The sequence below is a fragment of the Prionailurus viverrinus genome, chromosome C1 (genome assembly GCF_022837055.1).
Source record: "Prionailurus viverrinus isolate Anna chromosome C1, UM_Priviv_1.0, whole genome shotgun sequence".
In the NCBI taxonomy this organism is placed as follows: domain Eukaryota; kingdom Metazoa; phylum Chordata; class Mammalia; order Carnivora; family Felidae; genus Prionailurus; species Prionailurus viverrinus.
The window spans coordinates 70,848,328-70,868,659 of record NC_062568.1 but is presented as its reverse complement, the minus strand read 5'-3'; the positions used below and the strand labels follow the sequence as shown (position 1 = coordinate 70,868,659).

The window sequence follows — 20,332 nt, the reverse complement described above, 5'->3', positions numbered from 1 at the left end:
CTTTCTCTCTCTGCTTATTAGTGTGAGGCTTTGGTTGGGCACAAGTTGTGAAAATGAAAGGAAATGGCAAGTCCTATCTTTTCAAGAAAACCAGGAAATAGGACATTTCGCTTAGTATTTAATCCCGTATGTGGTCACCCACTTTTGCCCCTCAGAGTTACCTGCAGAGAAATGCATCTGGTTAAAATAAGCTTAAATTATAACTGAACGTGCCTTTTCTCCACCCCCCCCCCGCCCACTAGCAAAACGTGTCTTAAAAAAAAAAAAGTAAGAATAACAACCTGAGAACTCTGGTGGCAATTTACTGTCCTAACTCTGCGTTTTAAAAACAATAACACTGTCTGTAAATTTCAGTGACACGGAAGCCATGTGTAATTCACTAGGTTTAGCGAAGAAGGTGGTCCCCATCTTGCGCTATTAATTCACCGCTGGTCTGAAGCAGAACAGGCAGGACCTCAGCGGCTCCAGGACCAGGTCGTTCAGCGGACCCGACGGAAGCTCAGACCTTGAGCGGCTTCCGCAGCGTTAGTCCCTTCCTTTGCTAAAAGTTGGTGCTGGGTGGATCCTAAGGTCTGTGGTATAACGTGCCTGTAGCAGACCCAGGATCTGACAAATGGATATTTTATGATTTATCTGAGTAGCCTTAAAGAAGGAAATGTTATGCTAAAAGTGTAAGTTGTACCTCATCACTATCCACTGAAGGAGGAAAACAAAAAGTTTTAAGAAACACCTCTACTGAGTCTGTCCTATGCCAAGACCACTGACCCAAGGCCCAGAGCGCCGGAAACGCTTAGCCTTTCCTCGAAGGCCCATTACAACAGTAATAAGTAGAGGAATTGGAAAAACGAGATCATGTACAGCACACTCCAAACCTATGTTGACTTCCTGAGTCTTAAAGAGATACTGTCTAAACATTCGGCAAGACAAAAACTTGATAGGACTTCAGACCTTGCAAAAGTTTAAAGGCTATCTAGAGGTCTCCTGAACTTCTCTTCTGAAAGCTGCCCTTACCAGCAAAATTAACAAAAGAGTTGAGATAGTCTCAAGTGATTCTGACAAATGCAGGTTGCCACACTCGAAAATTCTGGTTAAGGAAAAATATTGTACTGAATTTTCTGGATAATTAGCTTAATTCCCCAGGCTCTTTTGCTAAAATAGATCTAGGCTGTCAGTTTGAAACTCAAATGTTCAATAAGGGACCGATCCTAAATCAAGCTCCAACTCTATTGTAGATTGCTGTTCAGTCATCCTTTTTTCCTGACCCAGAAAGAAGACAAAATTCTGTTCATTTACATAGTTTATTGTTGTAAACATTAAAATTGTCTTTCTCAAAGAAAGAATTTATCAGAAAAAAAAAAATCAGCGTCTCTAACTGTCATACACCATAGAAAAAAAGGCAGTGACTCCATATCATGTGCCATACTGGAAATATACAAAGAAAAATACTACAGAATATGGCATTATTAAAATTCTTACTCAAACATAAAATAATATATTAACTGACAATTTTAGACATTAAAAAAAAACAAAAAAAATTCAAAGTGCTCAGTAATTTCCAGGGAGTTATGTATATTATAAGCACTCTGGAAACAGTCAAAAGCTGCTGCATGCAAGTTTTGTTTAGCTTTAGACAACAAAATAATCAAGATATAAACTTTCTTTTATCAACATCAACAGTACATACAACACTTACAAACAAGGAATGTTGGACGGTGTTACAAACACTATGTGTCCCTTTTGTCAGGATTTTCTGATGTGTAATACTTGTGCCCACCTATTTTACAATTGAGAAAATGTTTAAGCTCAGATAACTACCAATCTTTATAAAATCTAACAGACTACATAGTGTCTGAAATACTATTTATATAATATAGACATTACTGAAATAGCAAGTGCCTATAACATCTTCGACCTAGAATCAACATGCTTGTCCCTTTTGTGTGTAGTTCTTTTTTTCTTTTTTCTTTTTTTTTGCAAACACACTTATCTTTTAGAATTTGTAATATGTATTCATAAATAGGCACAAAATAATTTAAAAAGCCAAACTGCATTGGGTAAATTTACAAGCCTTTCCCTTCTTCAACTCATGCCACCCACGCAACATTTAGTTTTACTATATATTACAGCTTTCTTTACAGCAGAAAACTTTGAAGTCTTTTAAAGGGCAATACTTGTGGGTCCCCTTACAATGTGTGAGGTGTGTGTGTGTGCATGTGTATGTGTGTGTGTGTGTGTGTGTGTGTTACATTTGTCTTAATGGCAACAACCAAACATGGCCAAACATTTCCCATCAGAAATTAGGAATGTTTCTTCTGAACAATAAACTGATTTTTAAACTGATAATAAAAAGTTTATACCACTGTATTTGTGTGTAGTCCGTGTTCTAAATCCAGGATGCCCCGGAGCCAAAATGCCCTTTCAAGTTCTGCCTGCAGGTTAAGAAATAGCAACAGTTTTTGTTGTTTTTGTTTTGTTTTTTTGTTTTTGTTTTTGTTTTTGTTTTCTTTAGGGATCGAGGGGCTGGGGTTTTATGGAGGGGGTGGGGGCCAGCTAGAGCTGAGACAGCTCATGGGGATATCTCTGCCTTGTGACTTGCCCCCTCTGGATAGTTTTAGGTTTCTTTCCAGTTCCTTTGAAGTGCATGGGAGAAGGTCTTAGAAAGGTAAAGTGTCCAGGAAAAGTTTGTCAATTATTGCTGGCGGTGGTACCAAGTCTTCTAGTTTCAGGTAGAAAATGCGCTGTAGCCCCTGTGTGCAAAGAGTACGAAGTTCTGGGAGCTTCCCCAACAGTTTGGACAAATAGTTGGGGCGGTTCAACCCCCCATTATTGAAAGTCACATGGTCTTTGAGACAATTTACAATCTTGTTTTGCAGTTCTTCCACTCTCTTGGGTTCCTTGAGCCCGTGTCTCTCTGCAGAAAACACAATCAGAAACAAAAGAGGAACACACAAAGCAGTTAGCTAGCTGGCAGGACGATGGACGCTCAGGGGCAAGGGAAAATCGCGATAGACCCCTCTGGGCAGTTTCAGAGAAGTGCCCTGCACCTGAGGTACTGACCTGTGACCATAGCCAGGGCAGCAATGCAGGAGAAGGCAGAAATGTCGATGTTCATATTCTGCAAGTTGGAGGAGAATTCAACAATGGAATCAATCCATTCCCCAAAGCCACGAACGCATTGCAACCTGTGCAAGACCACCCCATTGCAAAAGATGAGTTTACCCTCCACTGGGTTGGACCTGCAATTAATACCAAAGAGAGAGAGGGGAGAAAAAGAGAGAGAGAAAAGCTAAACAACTAATTACTTGAAGAGCAATAAATGAGGGATTTAAGAGGCACCTAATTACGGAAGAGTTAATAAAATGTAGACCAGTAGACCTTGAAAGGGTTTAATTTCATAACAATCAAGAACGCCCCCTATCCCACTTCCATTCCATTCACCCAAGGCTTCTGGGCTCATTCCTTCCCTTCTTCTTTTGTCTACTGTCTTTTCCTTCTTCTCTCCCTCTTTCACTTTCTTATTCTGTATTTTTCTCATCCACCCCCCTCCCTTTCATTCCCCTCTGTCTCTTTCTTTCCCTTCTTGACTCCTCTCTTCCTCCTTTCCCAGCCTCCCCGGATTGCCTCCTCCGTTACCTGTACGCTAATCGCAGCACAAACAGTTCTAAGAAAGCAGACTCGAAAAGCAGGTCTTGGTCGGCTTTGGGCAGGTCAGCGAAGCCCGGGATCTTCTCGGCCCAGCCCCTGATGATCTCCATGGAGCCAGTCAGGAGATCATAGAACTGCTGGATATGCTGGGTGTCATCTCCACTCATCTGATAGTCAGGGTTCGCCTGGAACTGGAATTTCATTTTAAAAAGCACTTAATGAGGTTCTCTAAAATATATAACCCGTGAAATTGCTAACCCCGCTTCTAGTAGGGGAGCCAGGTTTTTATAACAATTAAACCTCTCTCTGACCAGTAAGGAAATTAGATGTTCCGGGGCAATTAATTCAATTAGGGATGGTGCTATGAGGTCGCTGCTTTAAATATGTAAATTACCATTTCCATACAGACTAAATACAGTGCCATCCAGCCCTGGGAAACGTTCACTCTTATCTCCACAAAACAATTGACACGTTAGTATTCATGCCAGTCCCAGAGTGGGTCTCGAGCAGAGACGCCCTTTGCAAATCTTAATAAAATTGCAGTGGCTTCTAGGTTTGCCCGACATACTTCCTCCAATTAAAGCCCACACATTTCTCACAGCTGGGGTAAAAAAGGAATCTGACCACTTGATTTCCCACCCCACTGCCATTCCTTCTCTCTCTCTCTTTCCCTTCCCCGACCCCCAAGCAGGCATCCCCCACCCTGACAGTGCCACAGGGGACAAGGATTAAAGGGTCTCTGTGGAAAATTGGGGATCAAATCCAAGTGGGGTGGGGGGAGCGTTTTGTACAGCCTGTGGTTTGGGCATTAGAGGCATGAGTGTGTGAGTATGTGTGTGCGCGGGATGGCAGTAAGAAGGAGGGCTCCCAGAGATGTGATCACTGTAGCCTGTGCTCTCCTCCTTCCTCTGTCCTCCGGTCTACACTCCCAGCAACATGGTTTGTTTGTGGCTCTGTGTGCTGCGGCTCTGCCCACGGCTGTAAAGCCACAGCCTTGCTGGAGGCTGGGGGCTAGTGATGGGTGTGGGAAGGGGTCCTGCCCGTCTGTCGGTTTGTCCACATGCTACCCCCGCCAGCTTCTTACCCTGGAATAGTCCAGGCTGGTCATAGCCGGGTTGGAGTCGACATGGGCCCTGACGAGGGCACTGATCAGACTCACCGGGGGCGAGGGGGGAGAGGGCTCCTGTGGGCTCTTCGGTTTCGAGGGCAAGCGACCTCTCCGGCCTTTTAAACTGTCCGTGCGAACCACTGCAAAGGAACAAACGGGTTAGTGTCGCTCCCCCTAGCGGGACCCAGCTGCCGCCTCGGCCCCTCCCGGGGGAAGGCCGCAGCCCTGGGGCCGCCGGCCGGGCCGCGCAGGGTCCCACTGCTTGTAAAGCCTTTACTGATGAGAAGCATCAAAAATGTGGGGTGGTTTTATGTCTACTTCCAAATGGGTCGTTGGGTTGAAGGCGAGAAGGGCCTGGCTGCTTTCTGCAGGGCGGGATGGGCAAGCAGGCAGCTGCTGGGTCGTGGAGGCCAGACTCTGATGGGGGTGGGGGGTGGGGGGACCCGGAGACCTACCCCCCCCCCCCCGCTGTGGGAAGTGGAAAACGGGACTGGGGTGGGCGCAGCACTTTCCCGTGGGCGCAGACCGGGGAGTGGGCTGCTCCTCCCGACCTACCTTCTTTGACCATCCCAACAGCCAGGCACTTCTGAAATCGGCAGTACTGACAGCGATTCCGGCGCCGCTTGTCCACTGGGCAGTTTTTATTTGCTAAACACACGTATTTTGCGTTTTTTTGTACCGTGCGCTGCAAAAGGAGACAATATAGACCGATTTTTTTTTTTTTTTGAAAATCCAGCAACCCAGGGGATCCAGGAAGAATTTCTCAACGGCTGGGATCTACACTCCCTCCCCACAAACAAACACATATACACCACTCCTTTTTTATTTTTATTTTTTTTTTCCTTTTCTTTTTCTTTCTCTTTCTTTTCGTGTTCCTACCCCAGGGCATTTAACAGGAGAAAATTGATAGCGTTAACATTTGAGCTAACCTCGCCGCTCCTCGCTGTGTTTTATATGCCAAGAGAAGGAGAAGGAGACGCTCAGTAAATACAAATCCGTGGGCATTCATATTATTTACATTCCTTGGAGACCTTCTCTATTTAAAATGATAAGATTATTCAATCAGGATGGCGAAATAAAGAGATCACTTAATTTGACCATAGGGAATTCTGTTCCACTTGGTTAGCTCAGACACGGTTCTCTGTCCTAACCAATTTCAATCTGAACAGAGAAGACAGCTCCTAGCACATGCAAATGACCCTCTTCTAACTCTGGCTCCAGCAACTTCGGGCTGGGGCCTGCCGGGTCTTCTGCGTGCAGAGGATGCGACCCCAGGTCTCCCGGCCTTCTACTTCCCTTTCTCAGGCACCCAGAAGCCTCCGCCACAGTCCGTGGACCTCTGTGGGGCCGCCTTGGCGGACCCGGGAGTTGGGCCAACTAGGTGGGACTGGGTTGCCTGACCCAGGTGCAGCGCGCACTCGGAGGCTCCCGGCACTAGGGGGCCCCTACCTGCCTCCTCCGCCCGGTCCTCGCTCACCTTGAAGAAACCTTTGCAGCCCTCACAGGTGCGCACGCCATAGTGCTGGCAGGCCGCGTTGTCGCCGCACACGGCGCACAGCCCCTCGTTGGAGGGAGAGCCCCGCGACGGCGGCGAGGGCACCTGCGTGTCCAGCAGCTGCGACGCGTGGCCGATCTGCAGGCCTGGGAAGCCCATGGACGCGGGCTTTCGGATGGGGTTGGGCACAGCGAAGGTCTGCCCGTCCACCACGTGGTGGCTGCCCGCCTGCTCCGGGTTCATGGGGACGTGCAGGGGCCCGTCGAAGCGCATCTGGCAGCTAGACACGGGGGTGCCGGGGGGCGACTGCTTAAATGAGAAGAGGGAGAGGCGGGAGACGGGCGTTTTCCTCTGCTCGATCATGTGCGTGGTGGCCACGTAGTTCTGATGGAAGTTGTGGAGGGAGCCTGGGTCATCCCACATGGGGCTGTGCTGCACTTGAAAGCCCGGGGTGGTGGGCGTCGGGGGCGAGGAGGGCTTGTAGTAAACCGACCCGGAGTGCGGCATCATCTCCTCGGACTGAGGGGGCAGGTGGCTGTGTTGCTGGTAGTTGTGCATCTGAATGTCTTCTACCTTAATGGAGGACTGCTGTCCGGACAGGGGCATTTGGTACAAGCAAGGTGGCTTGACGTCGTAGCCTGTGCTGTAGTTGTCCATAAAGGTACTGAAGCTGGGGAGAGAAGTGGTGGCAGTGATTTCAGTGTTGGTGAGGTCCATGCTAAACTTGACAAACTCTGGAGTTAAGAAATCGGAGCTGTATTCTCCCGAAGAGTGGTAACTGTAGCTCTGAGAAGCGGGGCTGGCTCCTTGAGGCGAGGACCCATACTGCGCCTGAACACAAGGCATGGCTGGAAATGAAACAGGGTAATATACACTCAGCCTGGTCAACTGAACACTTTTCCCCGGGCTCGGGTACACCTGGAGCTACACCGGCAGCTCGTGGCGGTCAGAGAGCACGTAGGGACGCGAAAGGAAGGGCGGAGAGCGCGAATGCTGCGAAGCAAAACAGTGCAGGGCATGGAAAGGCTGGTCCAAGGGAGACCCAGAGCTAGAAAGCTATTGAGGGTCTCCATTCCCGGATATCTCAACCGCCTCCCCCCTCACCCCCTCACCCGGCCAGTCCCGCTCAATTGAGCCTTTCCTCTGAAGCTCGGGTTCAGCAGGCTCATTCTAGAAATGAGGATGAATAGCACAATGAGAATGTTGTTCCCCAAGATGATGGGCCAGGAAAGCCTTAAGTGACAGAGTTTGCTGAGGACGGGAAGATCGTATCGCCCTGTTTCTTGATGGTCAGGGAACTCGGAGGAGGGAAAGAAAAAAAACAAAGTTGCACTAACCTTCAGCCGAATTACAGGCGTTTTCGAGGAAATTAAAGGTGGACAGTGTCGTAATTCAATGAAGGACAAGGTTTCCAAGATTTTTAGAAAGGCAGTGGGGAGTCCAGCCTGTCGGATCTCCTCCCTGAAACACAGACACAAGAAGCTTCAGGGTGACTTTCCCGACAGATTCATCTGGGCATCAGTAGAGTCACCAAGCAAGTCCTTCTATACCTTCCTTGGTTGTTTCATTGGAAATTAATGTGTAGCCTTTACCAAACTTAGGAGTTAAGATGAATGTGTAAAAGAGACGGCTGTAAACAACAGGAAATGCCAACCCACTGCACTGTGTAAGTCCTTGCAGAGAGAGGGTTCTGAAGGAGAAAAGGTACTTCATGTACTTATTTAATACTTATGATGTAATAAATTGGGCCCTTTGCTAAGATGCAGGGGGGTAGAGATGGAGGTGGGAGGGTAGTGTCATTTCCATTTTCGTTTAATTCAGACTCAAATAAGAAGAAACTAGAGTTTAATAAAATGCAGCACTGGAAACTTCTATCAAGTGTTTTCTGTAACCCCTGCGGTTACAGAATGCTAGCAAGGCCTGGGCAGCCCTGAAGGCGATCTGAATGGAAGCGTCTGGATTTTGACACAACACTGGGGTTGAGGATACAGGTGAATTGGCATTCACTTTCCCCAGGAAATTTGCCTTTCAACATCTTTAGTGGCCAAGGGGTGGGAGGCAGAGACCCTACTTTTCCAGGAGCATCTTAGGTCAACTGCAGAGGGAGGGAAACACTGCTTATCTGGTGTTGGCACCGAGGTTAGAAGCGTTTCCCAACATAGGAAGCCAAACACCTTCCCTATACAGCCTTCCACAATCTGCCTACTTGCCGGAACAAGGCATTCTTGTGTCCCAGTAATTTTCAGATGTTGCCACTTGGAAGGCATTCTAGAGCACAGTCCTATTACTAATGAAAAAGAAAGCCAAATATATCCATTCCTTCTGTTCTCCTTCCCCCACCCCCATAATCTTGCTTCATGGGGAGGAAGGTTAATCAGAAAAAGTAGAAAGGAAAGCGACCCATGATAGCCACAGCCCTTAAGAGATATGCCTGTGCTGGATATTAACCTCCTGGTAACTTCGCAGTTTCATAACTGTACTCTTTACTCTCTATCTCTCTCTCTGTCTTTCTGTCTCTCTCTCTGACGCACTCACAAACACAAGCACGGCATGTGTCAAAACCAGAAATTTCAAGCAACTTAGTAATAGGACACTGTACCAACAGCAACACCACCCCTTATTCAATAATACCCAGGAAACCCTGGCAATCCGGCCAGCCTCGGAGACGCAGTTCCCAAGCAACAAATAAACTGAAGAACTTTCTCCCTGTCCCTTTGTGGGCAGTGTCCCAGACCCTCGTATATACAGGACCTGGAGTCTCCCTGCCCAATGGTAACAATCAATTCTGCTCTAAGAGCAAACTTTGGGCACATTTCCCCGGGCAAGTCCACAGCTCCCCCAAACTATTCAGGTCTCTCTTCCACGTCCACCAATGAGGAGCCTGGAAGCCTGCTGGGAGCCAACTCCCCCCTAGTGCCAAAGCTGGAGTTCGGGCAAATGACCGCTGTGGCTGCACGCACCTATTCCCCATCCTCCCGCCCCGCTCGCGTTGCGAACCTCTGGCGCCCACTTCCAGAAAACCTGTCCCACACATGTGGAAAGAAGAGACGTGCAAAAGAAGAGAGAAGGATAAGGGAACTCGAGCTGCACGGGCTGCGTCTACTCACTTAGGAGTTCTCCGCGTATTTCTTCATTCATTCAACTCGGCCGAAGTGTAGTTCCCTCTGGGAGTCCGAGTGGCAGGGTCGGGGAGGGGTGGGCGAGAGGGGCGAAGGTAGCCTGGTGGCCGAGAGCGGGGAGGGCGCAGGAGAAGGCGGCCGCCTGGGCAGGCGAGCGGGACCGCGGAGCCTAGCGCGAGCCGCCGGGCGGACTGGCCCTGGCCGCCAATGTGCCTTTGTTTATGTGGCTCGCGCTGCCGCTGCCAACATGCACCTAAAGTCTCCGCGCGTCAGCGCGCGTCAGCGGCCCGCCGCCCAATCGCCGCGCCGCCGCGCTCCCCGGACTCCTGGCCGGCTCTCGCTTTGGTATATTTCCGACCTGACGTCACGAGTAGGGCCGATTTTAAGGTGGGAACCGTTCTGGGTTCACCTTGGTCGCAAGCCTGGGTTTTTTTTTTTTTTTTTCTCTTCTCTCTCTCTCTCTTTCTTTCTTTCTTTTTTTTTTTTTTCCGAAAGAGGTGTGACCTCTCCACTCAGGTCCGCGCAGCCCGCAGCACCGCGACATCTCACCTCACCTTCCCCCCACCCCCCACCTCCCAAACCCCCAGGCCACCGCTGCAGCCCGGCGGCTCATTTGTGGGGGAGGGTGCAACAAAAGCCCGGGCGGCAGGGAACGCTGGCGAGGGCCAGGTAGCCAGCACCTGGACTAGCAAGGGGTGGGGTCTATCTGGCAGTGTCCTAACCTCACGCACTCACAACTGTCACCCCCATTAGCGGAAGCGCGTACAGACGTCCCACGACCCGAGACGGTCAAAGGGCTCAGGCAGGGTGGGATTTCCCTAGTCCGATGCATATCCTTTTTCTCCTTTTTCCTGTCCATGGCCTCCTCCTTTGGCGTTGGCATTCTCTGTCTCTCCTCCCCTCACACACAAACACACACACACACACACACACACACACACACACACACACACATACACACACACACACACACACACACACACACAGTCCAAGGTGGAAGGTACTGGGTAGGGCCTGTTCTCTGTGTTCCCTTCTTTCCTTGCAGTGCCCACGTGCAAGGGAGGATGTGGTGCGTGGAAAGGGGAAGAGAGGGGAGCAGGTAGACAGCATCCCAGCCCTTCAGGGATCCCCAAAGTCAGAATGAGGCGTCGCCCACTTTCCTTTCGCAGACAATGCAGCCGAGCAGCGGGCAACAGGTGCGCCTGCGGCGGAAAGGGGCTCTAACCTCACCTTTCGCCAACTCTAATACTTTCGACACTCCTGGGTGCCCACCAACTTGTACCCCAGTACGAGTTGTAGAGACACAAATGAACCCTCCTCTGAAGCACAAGGGCTCTCGAAACCTCAATCTGAGAGCCAAAAGGGAAAGGCAAAACATTGGGAGAGGGAGGGGTATCTCCGCGAGCGTAAAGTTGTGCGTCTAGCCCTCCCAGGAGAGGGACTCGGAGCACCGTGGCAGCTCGCCGCACGCCCGCGGCTGCCCGAGTCCCCGCCGACTCCACTTTGCAAGCCAATCCGCCCGCCAGGCTGAGGGCGCAAGGCGCTTTCTAGCAAAGGAAACGCCACCTCTCCCGGGATGGAGCCCCCTTCCCTGTTCCTCGGGCCCGAGCAGGGCGGGCCTCTGCGGGCTTCTCCCAAGGGGCTGGACGAGGCTGGGACGTGGGGAGGGAGGCTTCCGAGGTATCCCCCTCTCTGCCCGAGAAGAGTTCCAACCGCCCCTCCTCCCTCGGCAGGGCTCGCTTCCAGGCTGCGGGAGCCCCCTGGCAACTTTCCCCCGACCCCCATCCTGGCGTTCCCTGGATGGGCAAAAAGCGCCACGGAACCAGGCGCGTTCCGGAGCCGCTCAGCTCTAATCTGCACCCTAGCCCTTGCCCGCTCCCCAGCGGCTGGAAAGGCGTAGCCATCAGGTGTCCTGCGGCTGCCCCGGGAAGCCTCGGGCTCCTCTGCGCCGCAGCCTCGGCAAAACCTGCGTGGCCACCTTAAGTTTCCCCCAGATGTTTCGACTGCCGCTGCCGCCGCCGCCGCCGCCGCCGCCGCCGCGGCTCAGCGGTGCCCCAGCGGGCCGGAGCACAAATAAAACCAGGAAGTGTGTGTGAGTGAGTGAGTGTGTGTGTGTGTGTGTGTGTGCGCGCGCGCGCGCGCGTGTGTGTGTGTATGGGGGGGGGGGGCTGTTGTGGTGAGTGAGGATGTGTGAGTAGGGGGAAGAGGGGAGGAGGGCGAAGAATAGCCTATTAGCATGAGCTCGGTAGCGTCAGCGCCCCGTGGGCAGGAGCGATTCCACGCGAACGAAAGGGAAAAAGTGAGAGTTTGGAGAGCCGGGGAGAAGGAAAGGGGTGGGGGTGGCGGTGACGCAGGGGCGCAGGCATTGACGCACCCGCGGGGCTGGGCCCAAAATAGCAGCGGCTCTAGCTCGGTGGCGCCCTCCCGGGTTCCCTTCCCCTTCCGCGAGGGAGCAGGGCGCTGCCAGGAGGAGCTTTTCCTTGATCCCAGCGGTGGGCCAGGCTCCCGGCAGCTATTTTCAGGCAGTCGGAAACTCAAACGCGGCCACGCCGGGGTGGCGGTTATTATTTTTTAATATATTCCTAGGAAAGCGGGGGCCAGGAGAACTTTAAGGTTGTAACCAGCACCCTCCATACACAAACACGCACATCTGAGTAGGTACATTCCCTCCACAAGTTCCTCCTCCCTTATAGCCATTTTTAAAAACACTAGGCTTTAGCCTGGGTTGAGCCTGGGGACAACTTGAGAATTCTCTCCCAGAGAGTGGAAAAGTGTTCTGCAGTTCTTAAAGTGAGCTCTGAGGTAGACACACATTGCAGTGTGATGCGTTATTCTACAGCAGCAACCTGTCGAGTCTGGCTTAACAGAGCCCTTGCCCAAGTCTTAATGCACCCAAGATCAAGAGGCAATTTTCCACAGCAGCTAATTATAATTATTAGTAACTGGAGGTGGAAGGATTCAATATCACATTGAAAAAGAGACAAAAGGTGGACATTTGCCCTTGCATCCTACAACTTGTTTAAGAGTTCTCCCTCTTCTTCAAATTCCTATTTTAGTTCCTGGCAAGCGTTACTTCTTAGGAAGGCACCCTGGATGCAAGACTGATAAACTCATTTGAACCAATTATTGGATAAGCTACTTCTTGGGCTAGCATTTTTGGTAGGGCTTCGGATGTGCTCGGGGTGGAAAGAATGTAACACAATCATCAGAAAGAGTAAAAAAGGACCAAGCTCAAAGCTCCTGACTCCTGTGTCCCCACCAGATTTTGACGGAACGAAGTCTCAGTAGAACCGCCAACGTCTGTAATTGACTGATCCTGTCAGTAGGGGGCCTGACTCCACAAGGATCAGGAAGATTTCACTCACTCACTCACTCACTCACTCACTCACTCACCAGCTAGCTATTTACTACTTAGGCCAAACCCTAGGAGAGAAAGCTGCAGGCCCAAATATTCGGTACTGTGCTGGAATTTATAAATAGCTACAAATCTTTTATTCTTGTCTGTTTTTCTTAAAAGGGGAAAACAGTTGAACACATGGAATTAGGTTCACAATAGATATTCTTTTTTTTCCTCCTGCCCATGTTTAACTCACTGTTAAGTCACGGGGGGGGGGGGGGGGAATCAAAATAGTAATAAAAGCTCTCATTTTATCACCAAGTAGCGCAAATTGGCATATAGTTTGGAAAAATGAAAGCATGTTTTAAAATCCTATGATTACATGTTTAAATAAATTATAGTTTAGAAGAGGATTCCTGTGGGTGTATTTGCTAGTACATAAGAGAATGCTTTTGTGCACAGAGGTTTAATTACACATATAATGGAATCAAAATGTAGAATTGAACAACCTTTTAGAAAATGTTAAAATGATGCTTTAGGCTAAAAGAAACTGAAATTTTGCACTTATATATCACTGCAACCCTTCATAATTTTTTAACATAGATTCTTGAATATAAACTATTTTATAACTCAACTAAAATGACAATACTAGTTTTTTTTTTTTTTCAGGGCCAGGATTCTTATACAACTTTAAATTACTGGGATGTATAAATGTGTAAAATTAGCCCCACTGAAGGTCTGTTTTCTTTAATGAGTTAAATAGGAGTGAAAATTGGTCTTATACATAAGTAGCTCCTTCTTTTGGAAACAACTAAATGACAAAATTGCCAATTCTATCAATCTATACAGTTAAATGATGTCAGAAAATCATTTAGGGAAGTCATGTTACTATATTATCTTTTAGGATATTAACCAATATTAAGCAGAATATATTGACACATGTATAGAAAGATATTTTTATAAAAAATAATATAAATAATACATACACTCACATCTAAACCAAAGTATTTTATTTTATGCATGGCTAGACAGATTATACTTAATAAAATTGAGCTTTTCGTATAATTTAGAAAGCAAACATAGATGTAATCCCATAGGATTTTCCATCTTAATGTATGGGAAAGGGGTCCTTAGGGAATCTTTTCACTATTCTCCCAAAATGAACTCAGAGTAGCCCTTACAATTCAGATATAGTGAAGAGACATCACTGTTATACTGTAGGAGTTGAGGTATGTTTAAGATATTTTGTAATAAAATTACTTAATGGAAACGATCTTAGACATTAAAATGAGATATATATTTTAAGTTATATTTTGACAAATTTATATTCATGGCATTTGTTGCCATTCAGCAAGACATTTTACATTAGTGATAGAAGAGAGAAATTTTCACTTTGGAAAACAAACTCAGTTATGGAACTACAAAATAATTTTTTAATATTGAAGGGTTTTTTTTGCTGTTTTCCTTTTGCCTTTTAATTTGCATTAATAGGATATTAATCGGTCAATCATTTATTCTCTTCCTATAGGATGCTTACACAAGAAGTCAATTGCTTACCTGATATACACATTTTGGGTAGTTATGGCGTTTTACTCAGTTTTATTCAGCCCAATTTTTTTTTTTTTTACCAACATCACTCACTGAATGCAAAATTATTTCTTACTTCAATACAGAACTCCATTCTAGAAATGTGTAAAGATGTGCAGGAGAAAGCAGCACTCTTTTTTTTTTCTAGAAGCATCTACTTGCAAATTAAAATTATAAAACTGAACATATGGTAAAGCCTCATGCCACTCAAAAAGTATTTTGCATAATAAAAATTCTTCATCTTTTCTCTAATGCTTGACTCTCAGTAACCATCTCCTAAACAATTGCTTTTAAACTAATCACTCAGTATTTTCTTTCTGTATGTGTGGTAAAGTACACAGAACATTAAATTTACTATCTTAGCCGTTTTCAAGTGAACTGTTCAGTGATGGTAAATACATTCACATTGCTGTGTACGCATCACCACTATCCCTCTCTACAATGCTTCATCTTATAAAGACGAAACTGTATACCCATGAAATAGTAACTAGCCCTTCACCCATACTCCCAGCCTATGGAAACCACCAGTATTTTCCATGGAAGAATTCTTTTTGGTTAAGCAAGGAAGGGTAACTTTGGTTTTGTATTTCATTGCTAATTTCAGTAAACATGGATGGGAGGGTCAGTCATTAAATTGTACCAAGTCCTAGAAGACATCTTAAAGATTCTACAAATAAGTAGCTACATGCTAAGAAAATATCAAGGGCACTTGAAATTCTAAAAGTAGCTAATAACATTAGTAACTATCACAGTATTATATAGCATACTAAGTAGATAAAACGCATACACTGTGTGACAGTTTCTGTGCTTATATCACAGCTGGCTAGTTTTGGTCTACCTTTAATGACAAAATAACCACTTTTGATTCTCTTCTTTTTCCTCAGACTAACTGGTGGATAGGAACCTCTTGATTTAATAAAAAATGAACATCCTGCACTGATATATTACGACAAAGACATATATGCCCTTTTCCTCATCATAATTCTGCAATTATCAAGCCTACAATTTTAACACTACAAAAGTAACTTATAGCAAGGACCCTTATAGTGATAAGTAATAAATCTAATTACCATATCCTTTGAATAGATGTAATATAAATTTCATTGCTCACTTAAAAGTTCTAAAGTTAACAGCATAAACTTGAAGTTGAGTAATTAAGTAATCCTTATATAGACACTTATTAAAGTATTTATACATATTATCTTAAATCTACATCTATCATTTTGCCAATTAAAATTAGGACTTTAATTGCAATTAAGTAATTTAATTGCCAATTGAACAGCAAAATTGCTAAGTGACTAATTTTAATGCCTATTTTAATTACCAATCATGACTGGGGAGGGAGCTAATCAAGTTACATCAAGCAGTACCAGAGTAATGATGTGAAGAAAAAAAAAAAAAAAGTAGAACAAACATTCAAGGCTACATGCTTTAAAAAAAGAAACATAAATTAAATAAATGCAAACACAATCTTATAAATGTATAAAAATACTGTATTTCAATATCTGAATACAGAACATGAAAGAGAACAAGATTAATTAAAGAAGCCCCTGTCAATCTTCAGTCAAAGTAAGGAAAACCAAGTCAAATTTTTATGTGGTATTTACATGGCACTCACACTAACCCAGATAAAAACAAAGCTGCATATAGCTGAGAATAAAAGACTGTTTCCTGCCTGGCTGGTTAAATATTTACAGATTGACAGTTTTTAAAGAATTCTTTTAAAATGAAATGCTATAAAAGAGAGAAACAAGTTTCCAATGCAGCGATGTAGATTTTAAATTTGAAAAGCAAACAGGGCCAGTGCAGTGGGACCAGCATACTCTTTCCTCATGGCTCTCCTCCCCACCCCCACTCACTTGAATGCAGAGTTCTATTAGAGGCCTAATGCCCATCCATAACTTGTCCCATGTTCCTATGAGAAACACATACATCTGCCCTATCTGCCCTATTTTAAAATACATTCGTGAGTAAAAAATAAGAAGGCAGCTAGGATTACATCACAATTAAAATTAAAGCATGGGGAATATACCCTCTCCTAAGGGTATCTCTTCATTTTCAATTAAAATAAACATGCCAGCTCAAGATAAAAGCTGTAAACCAGCAGGCAACCAGAAACAGTGGTGAAAATCTTCTTGGCCAATACAAACACATTTTCAAAAGTTTTCTTTTCCAAACGAATTCTCAGATTAGCAATATGGAAGGGCAATATTGAACGAGGGAGGTGAAGTTGAGAGCTCAAAAAATAGAAAGTGATTCCCTGGTAGACAATAACAATGCTAGGACTTCCCAGCCACAGGGACCGCCTTGGCTGCCAGCCACCTCATTTAGAGTAACAATGGACATCCATCAAATCTTCATTTAAAATAAAAGTCATGATGCAAGGTCCACATCTTGTTTTTACTACTGGATGTGTCTACCAAAAATATACATCGTTTAGGTCTACAAAAGGACCCCAAATCATTCATGAACTATCTGTAATGTTGTAACTTGAGAAAAAGCAAATCGTGCTGCTTAGGATTTTATTTACTAATGGACTTGAATTCTGAAATGAAGCACAGCAGGCCTGGCTTTTGAAGGAGGAGCACGTTAATAATCATGGAGCCTAACAAAAGGCTGCATATCTGCTCATGACAATAACAGCTTTATAAGGCGAGTTCTGTGTGACTGATTAAAGGACACACTCACTGCCTATTCACAAGTCACGGAGATGGAGTCATTATTGACAAGCTCACTTCTGATCAGGGTTAAGACTCACTGAGTGCTGGCGCTGCAGAGAGAAAACCTTAGCCATTAAAAGATTACCAAAAACAGCCCCCAGAAATGGTCGCCATAACTCAGATATAGATCTTAATGTGTTCTGTAGAAGATTTTTCTGCTATATAAATACACAAAAGGTCTTAGATTATTTGGTATTGCCAAGATGATCGCACTAACCCAAGCACCAGGTAACACGTCATCACTTACGACAAAAGGAGAAAAAAAAAAAAAAAGGAAAAAAATACTGTCTTGTAATTTCAAAATGATACTGAAAGGACATGATGTCTAGACAAACTTTCAGAATGTTAACTTTCAGACCCGGACATGACTGAAAATATATACTTGTTCAGATTGCTTAGGTCTTGTGTATTTTCTTAGTCTGTGAGGTCACATGAATTCACGTGGTGGACATATTGTTGGAAGGGAAATCTTCCAAAGGATAGTATGACCATAGATTTCAGATATCCCTTAATGGGTAAAGGTTAAAAAAAAAATGTTTTCATAAGTTGTTTACTTTTTTGTTTTAGCCTTCTTTCTTGTTTTCCATGTTGCCTCCCTGCATTAGTGGAAGAAAAAGGAGGGATACACTAAGAGACAACCATGTTTATAACCTGAAATTAGAGGCAATCAACCATTTTATTAGTCACCAGGATACTTAAAATAAGACCTGTGAAATATTACAGAAATATTCCACTAAGATCTAAACAGTGACCTCAGTATGCTGTGACTGACATGGTGGGGGGAAAAAAAACAAACGACCAGCATCGCCACATAGATGATCCAAGTTAAAGTACACACATAGTGTGTATGTGGGAGGTTGGGGGGGGGGGTGTTTGTGTATAGAAATTGTTTGGCCAGGGAGTTCTTCCTTATATTTCTTATATTTCATATTTCTGAGGACTGTTTTCTGTAAGTTATTTCCCAAACTTTAAGAATAACTGAAGTTTATTTAAAAAAAAAACAGAATTTCAAATAGTTAATAGGCTTAGGAGTTATATTGAAACAACTCAGAACACATATTTTTCGTAGGAGTTCTTTAATTTTCTGGATTCCAAAAAGTATGGTGTTCCTAAACATTACAAACTCTTAAGTAACTAGCTCTGGAAATTCATATTTTCCATTTCTCCATACTCTCATCAATTAGTATTTGGTTGGCTGACTGGAAATTTCTGAGACAACGGTTTTGCCAAACTTTATAAACTTTGTTTTGTTCGGGAGTGGGGGCGGGGGGGGGGGAGGAGAAACCAGCTTTTACAGCCAGAATGATTTGACAGGGCCCCTCAAGCCACAAATAGATGCTACAGAATTTGAAACGCAGCTCTGTAGCTCAATTTATACCACAGAAAACTGTGAGATGCTATCTCCCTGTTGTTATAACGTATCAGGTCAAGGGATATAAATTGCACCAGGTAATTCATTTTGCCGTTCGGAGAGTCATTAAGATCCTCCCAGAATATATGTGATTGATATCCCTGGAGGTGAAAGGCTAAAGGAACCATATGGCAACATGTTGCATTCCGTATGCTATCTGCCCATCCGTGCTTAAGCTGCCATTAGCAACATCTGTACCTTACGGAAATCCAGCTGCGCCGACGACGGCTGACGGAATTGTACTTGGGGGGGAAATCTAGCTTAGCGCCATTAACTTGAGACTTAGAGTCTATCTACCAGGACGGATGGAAGCTTTCACAATTACACGAGACGACACAAATGCTTTATTAAAGTTTAATTTTGAACTCCCAATTAGCGAAACTGCATTACAAATCGATTGCAATTTCCTAGAAGGCACGGCAAGTTCTCTGCCGGCCTGCCACGTGCGAGAGGCTCCAGAGCAAGCTTTCCCAGCTCGCGGCAGCGGAGAGGGGACGGTTCAGAGCCGGTCTCCGCGTCCCAGGAAGTCCCTAAAATCCCCGCCAGCCCCTCCTTCCGCAGGGTGGGGGCGTAGCCGGCCAGAACCGGCGGGGAGGGGCGGGGGGAGTCCTCTATTATCTTGGTCTCTCGGGAGGAGCCTCATCTAGTCAGTCACGCAGAAGTTTCTCTTTCGCTCTTGGCGTGACACCCCAGATCGGCTTCGGGCGCGCGGGCCAGCGGGGCGGAGGAGCCGGGTGGCCGGAGTCCCGGCAGGGCTGCCCGGCGCTCGCACCCACCCCGCTCCCCTCCCCCCAACCCAAACAAAGCCCCGCTCCAGGTCCAGGATACGTTACCTGCCCGGCGCTCCCGGCCCCTCGGTCACCGCATCCCCCGCAGGCGCGCCTTGTGCGGGTCCCGCTCCCTGGGACGCACAAAGTGGCCGCCCCCGGCCGGCTAAATCCCCCTCTCTCGTCATGTTGGGGGTGGGGGGAAGAGGGGGAGACGGGGGAAGTGGAAGCGGGGAGGCTGGGCCCAGGGGACCTTACTGGTAAAAAGAAAAGAAAAGAAAAAGAAAAAAAAAAAAAAAGGTAGAAGCTGCTGGTGAGGGGGTGTGGGGGGCCCGGGGCCCGGCCAGGGGCAGAAGAGGCCGGTTACCTTTCGGGGAAGTCGAGGGCGGGAGGGAGGGGGGGTCAGGGAGCGGCCGCCCGCCCCCCTCCCCCGACCCCCAGCGGCGGCGGCAGCTGCACACACAGAAGCCCATTGTCACCGGCGCCGGGCGCGCAGCCCCGCGGACTCGGCCCCGCGGCTAAGCGCGTCAGCGGCCCCGTCAGCCGGGCCGGGCTCCGTGACGCGCGCGCAGCCAGCTCTATAAATAACCCGCCGCCGGGCGGCTCGGGCGGCTTTCCAGTGACGCTGGGGCAAGGCGCGGGAGGAGGAGGGCGAGAGGAAACAATAAAGCCGCCCGCCCGCCTCCCCGGCCTCCCTCCGCCCTCCCCCGGCCGCCCTGGGCCCTTCCCGCCGCGCTCGGCTTTCCCCGCCCCGGCCCGCCCCGTTCGGAGCGCCGCTCGCGGGTGGGAAGGGCCGAGCCGAGCCCAACCCACGAGTTTAGCGAAGGGGTCGCTGTGTTACTTACTCGCAGCTCGAGTTCTGCCTCGGGAGGCTTTCTCCACTCTCCGACACCCGTCCTAGTACAGGTAGGGTGTGTTGGTGGTGGCAGATCCTCAGTTCAAAACCAAACAAAAACCTTCCAGCTTCCGTGTCCTGATGTAGCGTATTTCAAAGTATGTGCGTGCGTTCGCATCTCCTAGAGTTCCGCCCACGTCCCTCTCTATATCTGGATCAAATCCTTCCTTCCTTCAGACTCCACCAGGATTGTTTATCTAGGTGGGTTTTTGTGGACCCAGGGCCATGTTACTGTTTGCATTTGGGAA

General features: G+C 47.0%; 1 protein-coding gene across 6 annotated transcripts; it reads right to left on the bottom strand.

The window, feature by feature from the left end:
- Positions 1–1,282: 1,282 nt before the first annotated feature.
- Positions 1,283–20,117, bottom strand: NR4A2 (nuclear receptor subfamily 4 group A member 2). 6 transcript variants are annotated; one of them, XM_047872492.1, is made up of 9 exons: positions 9,356–13,548; positions 7,586–7,709; positions 6,231–7,096; positions 5,309–5,438; positions 4,730–4,893; positions 3,634–3,836; positions 3,220–3,236; positions 3,058–3,115; positions 2,677–2,911 (listed from the first exon to the last, which is right to left on the bottom strand). In XM_047872492.1, the coding sequence occupies exons 3-9, from the start codon at positions 7,092–7,094 to the stop codon at positions 2,824–2,826; spliced, it is 1,524 nt and encodes a 507-aa protein (XP_047728448.1). In that variant the 5' UTR covers positions 7,095–7,096; positions 7,586–7,709; positions 9,356–13,548; the 3' UTR covers positions 2,677–2,823. The 6 variants fall into 6 exon arrangements, 5 of the variants coding, with proteins under 5 accessions (XP_047728445.1, XP_047728443.1, XP_047728446.1 ...); XM_047872489.1 differs by lacking the exon at positions 9,356–13,548 and adding an exon at positions 20,035–20,117 and having other exon boundaries at positions 1,283–2,911; positions 3,058–3,236; XM_047872487.1 differs by having other exon boundaries at positions 1,283–2,911; positions 3,058–3,236.
- Positions 20,118–20,332: the final 215 nt, after the last annotated feature.